At 34.5% G+C, this 12,910-nt stretch overlaps 1 protein-coding gene across 5 annotated transcripts in view; it reads right to left on the minus strand.

The window, feature by feature from the left end:
- Nucleotides 1–12,910, minus strand: part of NAV3 (neuron navigator 3) — a 579,712-nt gene that overhangs the window by 241,204 nt on the left and 325,598 nt on the right. For all 5 annotated transcript variants that reach the window (XM_032393716.1, XM_032393720.1, XM_032393719.1 and 2 more), the window contains exons 2-3: nucleotides 7,327–7,444; nucleotides 6,636–6,688 (exon numbers count right to left, since the gene is read on the minus strand). In XM_032393716.1, coding sequence (XP_032249607.1) covers nucleotides 6,636–6,688; nucleotides 7,327–7,444 — 171 coding nt within the window. The remainder of the gene's footprint in view (nucleotides 1–6,635; nucleotides 6,689–7,326; nucleotides 7,445–12,910) is intronic.

The following is a 12,910-nucleotide window of genomic DNA, read 5'->3' on the forward strand; positions in this document are numbered from 1 at the left end:
CAAAATATACTTTCTAATAATAGGTATGATTGTACTTTGTGTTTACTGGGATATGACCTAGTGGTGGGGAACAATTTACAGCAATTAAGTTAAGAATATCAGGATTAAAAAAAAAAAAAAAAAAAGAATATCAGGATAGGGGCACCTGGGTGGCTCAGTCAGCTAAGCATCCAACTCTTGATTTTGGCTCAGCTTGTGAACTCAGGGTCCTGAGATCAGCCCTGCGAGGAGGCTGCGAGCTGGCTTTGGTGCTCAGTGGGGAATCTGCTGGAGATTCTCTCTCTTCCTCTCCCCCTTCCCCCTGCTCATGCTCCCCCTCCCTCTCTCTTTCTCTCTAAAATAAATAAATCTTTAAAAAATATCAGGATAAAGAACATGCTACATGTTTAAGAAAGTGGTTGATGTTCCAATATATAGTTGAAATATTAACTATGGTTCACAATGGTTTTTATACATGCATATATAAAGCTTACTAATTTTCCTCAAATAAAAGAAAAAATATATATATATGCTCTCCAAAAAGAAAGAAAAAAATTACAGAGAATTTGGCACCCAATTCAAAATTAGTTACTTCATTTCAATTTCTATCTGTCCTACTAACGGCATGAACCAGTATATTGATACTCATGAGAACATTTAAACTATTTATTCTATAATATAATGTAGAAAAGCATTCTTGTATTTTCAACATTTATTTAATTTCTTAACGGCAGACCAGACAACTCCAATAAAAATATGATTCCCCTGCTATTATTGTTTTTCTTTGTAAATTGGACTTAATATATTTTAAGAACTATCTTTTTCACCTTACTATGAAGATACTTTTATAAAGCTATAAAGAGTGAAAACCCAAGTATATTCTAAGATAAAATCATTAACAGAAACCATGGTCTTTGGTGCTTTGTTAAATCAATCTAGCAGGTCAGAGTTCCACTGGTCTAATTTCCTCAATGCAGAAATGAGTAGAGACTGAGCATTCACTGAATCTTTTTCCTGGGTCAGAGAGTCCGAATTAGAATTCCAGTGACCATTGTCCTTTCAACTTAACACACTTCCTTTCAATGTCTCCATATCATTTCAATTACTTCATTTGAACTTTGCTAGTAATACAGAGCAACTTCTAGAGACAAATTCAGTTTTAAAAATCATCAGGGCGATATTCTAATAACTTAAGTATAAATTTCTTGATGTTACTAGCTTATGCTTATGCTTCCAAAGTTTGAGCCTATATGAAAATAATGAAATTATGACAAAAACTACAAAGTAGAAATTTCCACTTAGCATTTCTTTAGAGATCAGAGCTATATTTGTAGTAAAGCATTTGTCTTCATTAAGCTATCTTTTTCTAGCCATTCCAGAAGATGAACAGTTTCAAAAATGGCAGGGGATCATGTGAATGGACTAACTTAGCAATATTCCACTCCTCTGAGTCATAGTGCTAGAATCCTGCAGTGTGCCATTTATAAGATTTTATTAAACCTTTAAGAGCATTCCAATATTTTATCTCTTCCCTATTTGGTCAGAAACCTCATCTTCCTATCTTACCTAAATAGATCCTTTAAAAGAGAAGCAATTACAAGCAGTGGCTAAAAGAAAACTTTAAAGGACAGAATACTGATAAAAGCATAAAATACTTTTACTAGGAAGAACAGTTTCACTGTCCAGATAAGTGTAAAATTACTGAAATGGAATAAAGATGTCTATAAAATCCATAATGGTATTATTCTGGAAGTCACAACCCTGTGGGACTTGGAAATGGAGAATTAAGGGAGAATGAAACCAAATTTTCTACTTTTGAGGAATAAAAAAAGGGCAAGAAGCATAAGTATTTCCCAAATCCTCCTATCAGCAAATTTTAAACAATGTGATATGTTAGAAAGACTAAAAGATGTGGCTGAAACACAATTGAGCTATTACAGTGAGGACATGAGAGGAGCCAGCAAAAAGGAAGGACGAGTTGTGAACCACATTTGTCAGATCCTCCGCTCTACGGTATGTTCAAAATCTTGGTTTACTTCACATAAATTTCCTAATCCCTCTATGCATTTGTGAAGATGCTTCAATGTAATGGTCTATTTTAAAATAAAAGAAAATTTGTTTTCCCAATAACTTTTCTTCTACGTGTCTTACATTTTTGTCTAAGAACCTAGCACTTGTGCCTCTGCATTTCAAATACATGTTGGGCATTTTTCTGCTATTTTTAATCTGCTGGGCATTCTGAACATTCCTAGTATTTATAGTTTACTAATTTATTTCCTTGTGTAATCTCACCAAAGTGTGGCATGCAGCATATATTTTGAATTCTGAAACCACCCACCTAGAAATTACTCAACAGGTGCGATCCATATCAGTAACTTCATCTTTGGGTAAGGTTAAATATAGTGTTGAATAAGTTCCTTCAAACTAAGTTCCATTTTTCAGGATGAGTTTAGTCTCAAGCTTATCAAGAAAAGATAACCATGACTTTGAGACTTAGAATAAACATGAATCAAATCTCAATAATTATGCTAATAAATTGGTACAAGGGCAAGTTCATATTTCTCTTAAACATGTGTTCTTTGGCCCATGTAATCTGAAAGATTTATTGTTAAATTTTCTTCACCTATTTTGGGATATCATAAGAATTTTTCTTTATACTCTAAAGTAATATAGAGAATCCCATGGAAAAAAAGCATATTATTATTCTCTAATACTCTGAAGTTATCTTATTGATGAATTCCTTCAATTTCTATTTAATCCATTTTCAGATACCCACATCTCACACAATCATATCCCCTTGTGTCAGCAAAGGAAAATGTACCCCTTCTTTTCCAACATTAAATCTTCTACACAGACTTCAAATCTCTTCCTTTGCCACTTCCTTTAGGATTTAGCATCATCTCTTGCCTCCCCAATCTCTGGGGTCCTCCTCTCTCTCTACTTTCTCTGCCTATTCCCCCTCCTTCCAAAATCTCTCTTCACTCTTCCTTCCTCTCAAACTATATATACATTATTTTTCTCTTCAACAGGAAACTCCTAGAAAGATTATTCAAGACTCAGTGGATATGTGCACCTCTGCTACTCCTTAACACATGGTTATCCTATAGAAGATGTTTGCATAAAGGTCATTAATGCCTGTCCAATTGCTAGAACCAACTTCTTTGTTCCAGCACACCAACTAGTAGGCTAAGTAGCATTTGACAACATCTACCACATTCTGCTCATCTTACTTTGCCCCATCTCACTGGGTTAGTCCAAATACTCCAGTTTAAACTACCATAGCTACCCTAAGGATCCACAAACCACATATGTGGATCTACCCTCTTAAAGATGGGCTCACTCACCAATCTTTCCTTTTTTTGACTCTACATCTTTGCTCATCACTTATATATTGGTATTTCCCTATGTGAGAACCTCAAATTTCTTCCCTCCTGACCTTATACAGGCCTTCTGCTGAGATCTCATCCTTTTCCATGGCTTCAATCATTACCTATGTACCAGATATATTCTAATACCTTACTTGTCACCTTAGGAACACATGCCTAATTGCCTGAAGTCACCTCCTACTTGATGTTCCAATGGATAGGTCAAACACTTTCAAAATATGAATTTGTCATCCTCCCCCTTCTACATTTAGCCTGTTTTCTCCCTCTGTACTAATCATGTCTAACAGTAACTTACCAGGCCAAATATGTGGGACCATTTTACACTCCCTATATTCTTCAACTCCCACATCCAACTGGAGACTAACACATATTCTACAATTCCCAGAAAGCATCTAGGGTGATCTTTTTTTTTTTTTTTTTTTTAATATTTACATCAGATCATGCCACAGTCCAGCTTTAAAAGTCTTCCAAACGCTCCCCAACCAATTTAGAATGACATACAAACTCCTTACTTTGGCCCTATGTGATCAGGCTTCCATCATCCCATCCAAACACCTCACTGTCCTCAAATCACCGTGGTCTTCTATCTGTTGCTGGAATGCACCAAGCTCACTCCCTTCACAGTACTTTTTGTTTTTGCCTCTGCAACACTGTTGGTATTATTTATTTCAATATTTGCCTCCCTGATCCTCAAATGTCCTTACATTTTGTAGCTCAGGTGCTCAGCAAATATTGGCTCAATATGAATTACCTGGTTGTTATTCATCAAAATACTTATTAAAATATTATAGATTCATACCATGAGAGAATCTATGTTCTTAAAGGCTTAGAACAGTCTAATAAATGTTATCAAATTTGAAATTTAAATAAAGACAATTTGTGACTAGAAACAGTAGCATACCTAGTTTTACCTTACCTTTTGTTATTAAACACAAACAGCAAGCAAAGATCACAAAAGATGAGATATACCAAAAAAATGTAGTGAAAGCAGTTCTGTGAGTAAGGATAGCACTCACTGTCTTGGTTGTTAAGCAATACAGAAAGAGGCATCATCCTTTTTGGAATAGATATACGAAATTCATCCTAGTCATGCTCTCTCATAATTCTCTTTCCTCTACTTTCTTGTCTCAGTTAAAATCTGGAATTTTTATTCATTAATAATATAGTACCAATGCCAGTTCTTAAGAATAGAAGCAAAAATAACTAAAGCAAAAAAACTACATTTTTGTCATATGTATTATTCTGAGTCAACACATGGAGGGCATGTCAATTTCAGATTCAAAATTCAACCACATCAGAAAAAATGAGATACATTTTTTTATGTAAAAAATGAGAGGATACAAGTCATTCTTTACTCAAAATTCAATGAGATTCCAACTAATACTATTTGGCTGGAAAAATTACCTTTTCATAGCATTTACATTTCTTAGGCTTTGGTTTTTCTGTGTTTTTTTTTTTAATCAAAAGCAGAAATATTAACATAACATGTATACTAGATGTTACACGACATTTTAGGGCTAATAAGGAGTAGGAAGTAATAAAAAATTAACAGAGTCTAATACTCATGAGAATGTTTCCACAGATTTGTAGAATCTTTGGTACAGATGTTTCAGATAAATGTCTAGGGACTGAATTCCTATCCATAGTTATGAGCTTTGGAGTTTTTTTTTTTCCCTTCTGTCATAAAGCATTATCTTGGCTGTTTATTGGACTCTCTGTAATCAGAATCAAATTGGAATGACAGCAGAGAAGATGTGTTTTAGTATCCAGCACTTCTTTATGATTGAAGTAATGAAAGCAAAACCAAGTGTTGAGTTTAAGAAACATAATATATGATATTCAGGGACTACAGAGCTCTTTAAGATAAAGTCCTAAAAATCTTTTAGCAGGTGTTAATTCATGAATGTGTCTTAACAAAGTCTGTAACAGCACTATTATGTATTTCCATATCAGTTTAGGTAGTAAAGAATGTCCATGATTATATGTCATTATCATATCCTAATTAGGGCTCATTATACAGATGAAAAAGCTGAGACTCAGAGAGGTTACATCTCTTTTACAGTATCACACAGCTATTATTTTAGGAGGGTCTGAAGGTATTATAATTACTTTCAGTAAAACTGTAATTAATTTCCAGAAAGTCACACTTGTGCCCAGAATAATTAGATCAGAAATTTCCTTAAAATTGAAGTATTTAACAGAAAATTGTTTTCTATGGTGATTTTTTTTCACAACAGTTAGAGTTTATGACGTTGTAATAGTTCCTTAGAGTTTTTATTAATCACACGCACACGTGCACACACACACACCCCAGATGTGCTAGTTAATCACTCTTTAAGAATACAGTCTTTATTATTTTGGATTTCAGTTTTCTGACCTTAAGTAAAGCAAGGCAGCACATCAAAAGAGTTCACTTTTTTTTTCATTCTTCCAATCTCTGACAATTAAGAACACTCATCACATTCACTTAAAATGCCTATTCAGTGCTAAAAAGAGTTTTGAAGGAAGCCTCATCTTATGGATTTTGGCTATCACTCCTGATTATATCCACTGATATAACTTCAGTGAAGGCATTTGTACTTCAGGTTGTCCTATAAAATTAAGTTGTGGCTATTTAATTAAGAGAGCAGTGAGTTCTTATCTCAGCAGTTTATCAATCTATTTTTTTTATTACAAAACTTTAAGCTTTACCAGTTAGTAAAGATAAAAAGAGGGCCGGGGAAGACACAGACCTCGAGATCAACAGCTTTCTGGAAAAGGCTATGAATCATATCTCTTGATCAGTCACTGCTCAGAAAACTTCCGGCAGCATGCCTTTGGAGCTATTTCCAAAAGTGCTGAAGAGTCCATGTGTTTACACAGGACTTTGTTATGAACAAAGAAAATACCATTTATATATATTTTAAGATGCATATGGCAAATTCTGTTCTTCAAACCAGTTGTTCAGACAAAAAGGCTCCACTTAAAATTGGAAATGGGATTTACTGCCAGCACAATCAGTGTTAAATTATTCAGACATCAGAACAACAGCAGAAAGTCAGGATCTGAGAAAACACCTGGAGATGTGTTATTCAGGAGTTACACATATTCCACTGTGCTGATACTCTCACTTGTTCATAAAATTGCACCCAAAGAAATACATATGATAGAATGTGACCAAATGGTTTCTTAAGCAGGAAGGCAGGCAAGAGAAATTTCTAGTCCATTTCCAAATGTAGTTTAATCAAAGTGAAGATAAGCATTATATTTTAGAATAAACATGATTCTTACCATCTGAGATTGACTCCTAGGACATCCATTGATATCTTCAACTTTTTCATTTGCTAAAGCCAAGAAATAAAATAAAAGAGAGAAAAAAAGAATGACATGCTTAAGCAATGACGTGAAACACAAAAGGAGACTAAAAAAACAAAAAAACAAAAAACAAAAAACAAAAAACAAGCACAATGCTGCTGCTACATTCACTCTTGTCTCCCAAGCCGTGTACGAGGGGACACACTTGTTAGCTGCCAAGTCCATATGCACAGATCAGGCAAAAAAAAAAAAAAAAAAAGTGAGTGAGAAGGAAGTTACTGCTAATTCTTTAGCCTGTGCCAAATGACTGCTGACATGAAACCTTTCACAATTGTCCCTGCTGGATCAGGATACAGTTTCAAGGAATCTCAGAGCGTATGAGTTGCTCTAGCTAATGAAATGCACACATGGGAGACATATGGTTTAATGAAGCGTTCATTTCTGACAATTCAGTGTATGTAAAGATCCAGTTCTAGCCATTTAAAAGTATAGCCAAACTGCTTTTTTCAAACATTCTCACATAAACATTTTTAATTAAAACATGGGAAAGCTACATGAGTCTCAGAGACTCACGGACTGAGGTCCTATGCATTCAACTGAAATTGTGTTTGACCAAGGTGGGTGGGGGCAGAGACTTTCATGATTTTTCCCAGAGGGCAGGTCTTACCAATGATCTGGATGATTTCGGCTAGCAGGACTCCATCTGCAATGTCTTGTTGCAAATCCTTGATCAGCCGCTTGTGGCCCGATTTTGCTAGGTAGTGGTTGGCCCAGTCAGTATAAATCTGTTGAACAGAGGGAGAGAAGAAGTACGATGGTGTGAGAGAAAATAGAGACAATAAAAATGCTTAAGACAAATGTTGGATTCAAAGGGAAGCTATTCTGGATCACATTCCAGTTTAAGAAGTCATAGCTCAAAAGGAAATAGTTGTAAAATAATTTTATACAGCTCTCTCTCCCACTTATCTCTTGTTTCAAAGGAGGATGATTCACGCTCTTTCAAAACCAGGGACTCGTCACTTGTGACACAGCAAAACTCCCTTCCCGGATGACTACTAAGGAAACTCCTGTTTGCAAATCACTTGGGTTTTCACTCTTTCCCCTGGTTCTGTCATCCTGAAAATAATCCTGCCTGTCCTTGTAAAAGGAAACCACCTGGGCTGATTTATACAGGAACCTATTATAAACATTTCTGTTTCTCTGAGACTTGATTAGATCTGTCATGTGAGATACTGTATGTGACAATATTTTGGCATCATGCTATGAAATAATTGCAAATGCCGAAGATATTTTATTTGGACTGTCATCTCCCATTTAAGCCTCTTGAAATGTGTTTATATAAGAAAATAGAGGAAGCAAATACAGTTATTACATAGAAATTACAGCAGAGAATTGAGGAGTGGATTATAAGTCACAAGGTTGGCAATCTGTCATAAAGTAGAGGTGACTCTTCAATAGTAAATTAGGATATAAAGAAAAGCTGGGATTGTTGAAAATTTTCACAAAATACTACTAATGTTTCAAATGTTATGAGACACCTTCTAAGGTAATCTAATTATAAGGAAATAAATAAGCATTAAGATGTTTCAGTTTTATGGGTGGTTCATATGAATATATTAGTAAGTTTATAACAAGGCAGACTATGATAGATGATGTAACAGAAGAACACAATATCTGAAATGACATTAGAGAACAGGAACTGATTGAGAAATATACATATAAAAAGGTGCTATAGAAGCACAGTGGAACCTGGACACAAGAAGTGAAGGGAAGGGTCATCTGGGTGGCTCAGTCGGTTAAGCCTTGGCCTCTTCGTTTCAGCTCAGGTCCTGATCTCAGGGTTGTGACATAGATAGAACCCCTACTCAGGCTCTGAGCTCAGCAGGGAATCTGCTTGAAGATTCTTTTCCTCTGTCCCTCCCCCCACATGCCTGCATGCCTGCCGGCTGGCTCTCCCTCTCTCTCAAATAAATAAATCTTAAACAACAACAAAAAAAAGGCGTGAAGGGAAGGGCCTTCCTCACAGAGGAGACCAGATAAAGAAAGGCAGAATGGCAAAGGAACCAAAGACACAGTTAGAAAATTTGTAATTAAGGTAGCAAGCCTGAAATTAGGACACATTAGACTGGAAAGGTAAATTATATCTTTTAGTCATAAGCACTGAATGCCAAGCAAATTATAAAAATTACTTTTTGTTTCTAACAAAACCAATGCATTTTTTTAATAAAAATGAAACAAAGTAAATCAGAAGTGTAGAAAGTAAGAAGTAAAAGTTTCCCCACAACTTGCAACCCCTACTCACTTTTGAATACTTTGGTATGAATAATTCTAGAATTTTGTTCTATGCCTACACACTTCACATGACACCACATTACACACCTTCACATACATACACACACGATAAGATTTTTAACCAAATATGGCTCAAATTTCACATATCATTCTCTGCTTCTCAACTTTTTACATAACGATATTTTAATAAAACTGCTACAACCATTTTACCTATATGTATCTCACTATTTTTGATGTTATGTTGTACATAATATCAATCCTCCTATTAAAAGATATTTAATTTGTTTAAATATGTTTCTATTGCATCTAAAGTTGTAAGAGACATCCTTAAAATGTATCTTTGTACATTTACACCCTAGTATTTTTACTTAAACCTAAAAGTGGGACTGCGAATTTTTTTTAAATGGATCCTAGGCACAAACATTCCAAAATACAACTTAGAAGTCAAAGAAAGTACTTCTTCAGTTTAGAAAATATAAAGTGGCATCTTAATGCAATGTAGTGGTGATTAAATTTCCTAAAAGACTATAAATAATTGGAAGCATCCAACTACATTAGAAAAATATATGCGATAACAATATTATACCTCCTTTCCATATGTTCATGATCCTCTTTATATCAAAGATATTAGTGTGAGAAAAGGTACTTGCATAACTGCTAAATTAGAAAACAAAAACATGATTCCTAGATACTCTTATTTGGGGATCATTTTCCTCAAAATTTTATTCTACTTGCATTTTCTATTTTGCACTACAAAAATATATTTTTACAAGGATTTATACTGTTCAGAATCTAAAACATTGAGGACTTTCTGGTCATCAATACATCATTCAAATGATAGCATTAATTGTTTGGCCTTCTACTAGAAATTTCAGGTTGAGTCAGACTTGATTTGTGCCCTTATCCCCATAGGCAGTAAGTTATAAGGACCAGTTGATGGATTTTAAAGCATCCCACAAAGATGAAAAACATGAGTTCTAGAGTCAGTACACCTGGCTTTGAGGCCCAGCAGACATCTTACCACCCCACCCCCTGAAGACGTTGGACAAGTTTCTTATCCTTTCTAAACTTTAATTTCCCCATCTGCAAAATAAGCACGATAATAATACTTACATTGTAGGATTATGGTAGGACAAAATAAGCACTTGTATGGTGCCCCTCACAGAGTTAGCCCTGAAGAAATGTCTGCTCTTATTATCATCATTATGGCATCAGTTTTATTTTCTACAGAGGCTTTCCAACAAATATTTATTAAGGTTATTGTTTTGTAGAGGTTAAAAACTTTGAGAGGATTGGCAGAAGATTGAAAAAAATTGGACTCCTTGCTTCTTTTTTTTTTTTTTTTTTTTAAGATTTTGCTTATTTATTAGAGAGAGAGGGCACAAGTAGGGGAGATGGAGAAGCAGACTCCCCACTGAGCAGAGAGCCTCACCTGGGGCTCAATCCCAGGACCCTGGGATCATGACCCAAGTGGAAGGCAGACACTTAACCGAATGAGCTACCTAGGCACCCTGGACTTCTTGCTTCTGACACTACTCATGTCTCTGACTCCTCCTGCCTTCTTTCTGATTCACTGCAGCCACCGATCTGTCTGCCATCCATACTCAGAGCCATGAATCTAATCCTAAGGTTGCCATGTTCTCATTCCTGTCTGCAACACCTCCCTTGTGACTTCACCTCCATCAGGCTCTATGTTGCAAATATTTTGTTTTACGAAGGCATTAAATTATGCAAAAAAATACTTATTCAAATACACACAGAATGGAATGTATTAGAAATGAAAATAAGAATACTTTCATTCTCCTAATGCATGTCAACAGTGTCTTAGACTCTACCCAAATTGCTCCTGGAACTTAGGTGAGAAAACAGATGGGAAGCCAGCTGGTTGGCTTCAAGACTGACTGGAAAAGCCTCTGATTTAGCTCATAAAATGTTTTTTACTTGGTCCAGGATTTCTTCCAGAGGAATCCCAAGCTTAAGTGCTTTGACTTGTCTCGCATCTTTAATATGTGAAACATTGCTCAGACCATAATCTCTGACTTTAGTTGCAACCAGCAAAATCAATTCAGACTATATAAATAAACCAAAAATAAATCTCCATTTTAAAAAGTCCTTTTACTTACTCTTTCTTAATATGTGTAAAAGATATTTGAGACCCTTCAAATAAACCAGTACCTTTCAAAACGATGTTATAATCTAGATGAAACATGAAACAATTACAAAGTAACTTATAAATATATTTTAATATTATATTTAAACTTATTTTTGTCTTTTAAAACTTTATATATATAAATTGGAGAAAAAAGTGAAAACATGAGGTATATCTTTAATGAGATAATCTTCAAGCAAAGGACACATGGTATATAAATATATGCAAATCTCATCAGTAAACTTACTGTACTAATCTGATAAGAGAGGATACAAACAACCTTGTCAACTGTCACATTAGAATCTATTGTTCAGGGGCGCCTGGGTGGCTCAGTTGGTTGGGCAACTGCCTCCGGGTTGGGTCGTGATCCCAGAGTCCTGGGATCGAGTCCCGCATCGGGCTCCCAGCTCGGCGGGGAGCCTGCTTCTCCCTCTGACCCTCTCCCCTCTCATGCTGTTTCTCTCTCTCTCTCTCTCTCAAATAAATAAATAAAATCTTTAAAAAAAAAAAAAAGAATCTATTGTTCAAATAAATATAACAGAATGGTAAAATCATGTCCAGATTTTGGATCTGAACTCCAAAGTTGCCTTTGGTTCATTGTCACACACACACAAAAAATCACAATATTTAACCTCTTAGCCTCACTTAAATGAACTACAAAATGAGTGGTAATGATTTCTGTAGGATTATGCTATAAAATAACAATTACAGGTTTTTAGTGAATAAATTGATATAATTGGGCACAATATCAAATTAATCATAAATTAATATTTAGTAATCATGGCCTGGCTAAAGCTTTAAATATAATTTATCTCTAAATATCTGAAGTCAGTTTTCGTCACCTGTTTTAACTCCAATATTATAAATATAAATGTCATCTCATGTGGTAATTATATTTTAGGAAATTCTGAAAAACTAATGAGATCAGACTTACCAAAGGATACTTAGAAGGTCAGGTAAAATCATATATACATTAATTCATTTACTGTAATTAAATATGATAAAAATCAAAGGTACCATGGCATAATTTATATTTCATATTAATCAGCATGTATTTTAGGGCCTATTATGCAATAATATGCATTCTTTGAGGAACATTTTATATTGTTGGAATTTCTGCCCTGTCACTTAATATCCATGTAGACATTGAGTGAACATGTATTTTCTCTCAGTGTCAGAGCTTCTGTCATATGTAAAATGGCAATAATAGTATTATCTACTAATGGGATTATTGTGAGGATTGAATGAATTTACACTTTTGGAACACAGCTTTTCACTTAGTAAGTATTTGTCAAATGTTGAACATTATTATTCACTATTTTAATATAAACTACATTTATATTATAATGAGAAGTTTATTAATATTATGAACTATTATAATTTTCAAATCCTTAAATCTTAGCTATCTGCCCAAATGTAGTTAACCTAACTAAGGAAAACTGTTGCAAGATGTGATGATCTCTTAGCTTAGTCATTTGCTCTTATAATATTTCTCTTACAATGCTTATTTCTCATTAAAAAGTAATGGGTTCAAATAGAAGGCAATATATGTGACTATACTGCTTCTGTCCAGTGAACTTGTCACAGTAAAACAACATCAGAAGAACATCTACTTTGATTCTCCACAGAGTCCTAAACTTTTATGGTATTTTTTTTTTTTTTTACTATTGACAATGTAACACACAGCCTTTGTGTATCACAGCAAACTGCCCCTAAACTTTTAAACCAATATTTAATTTGGTATTTGATGAATATAAGTAACCTAAACAGTTACATAAAAATAATTATGACTATTTTTGTTATTGCATGC

This window comes from Phoca vitulina, unplaced genomic scaffold (assembly GCF_004348235.1).
Source record: "Phoca vitulina isolate PV1807 unplaced genomic scaffold, GSC_HSeal_1.0 scaffold76, whole genome shotgun sequence".
Taxonomy (NCBI): domain Eukaryota; kingdom Metazoa; phylum Chordata; class Mammalia; order Carnivora; family Phocidae; genus Phoca; species Phoca vitulina.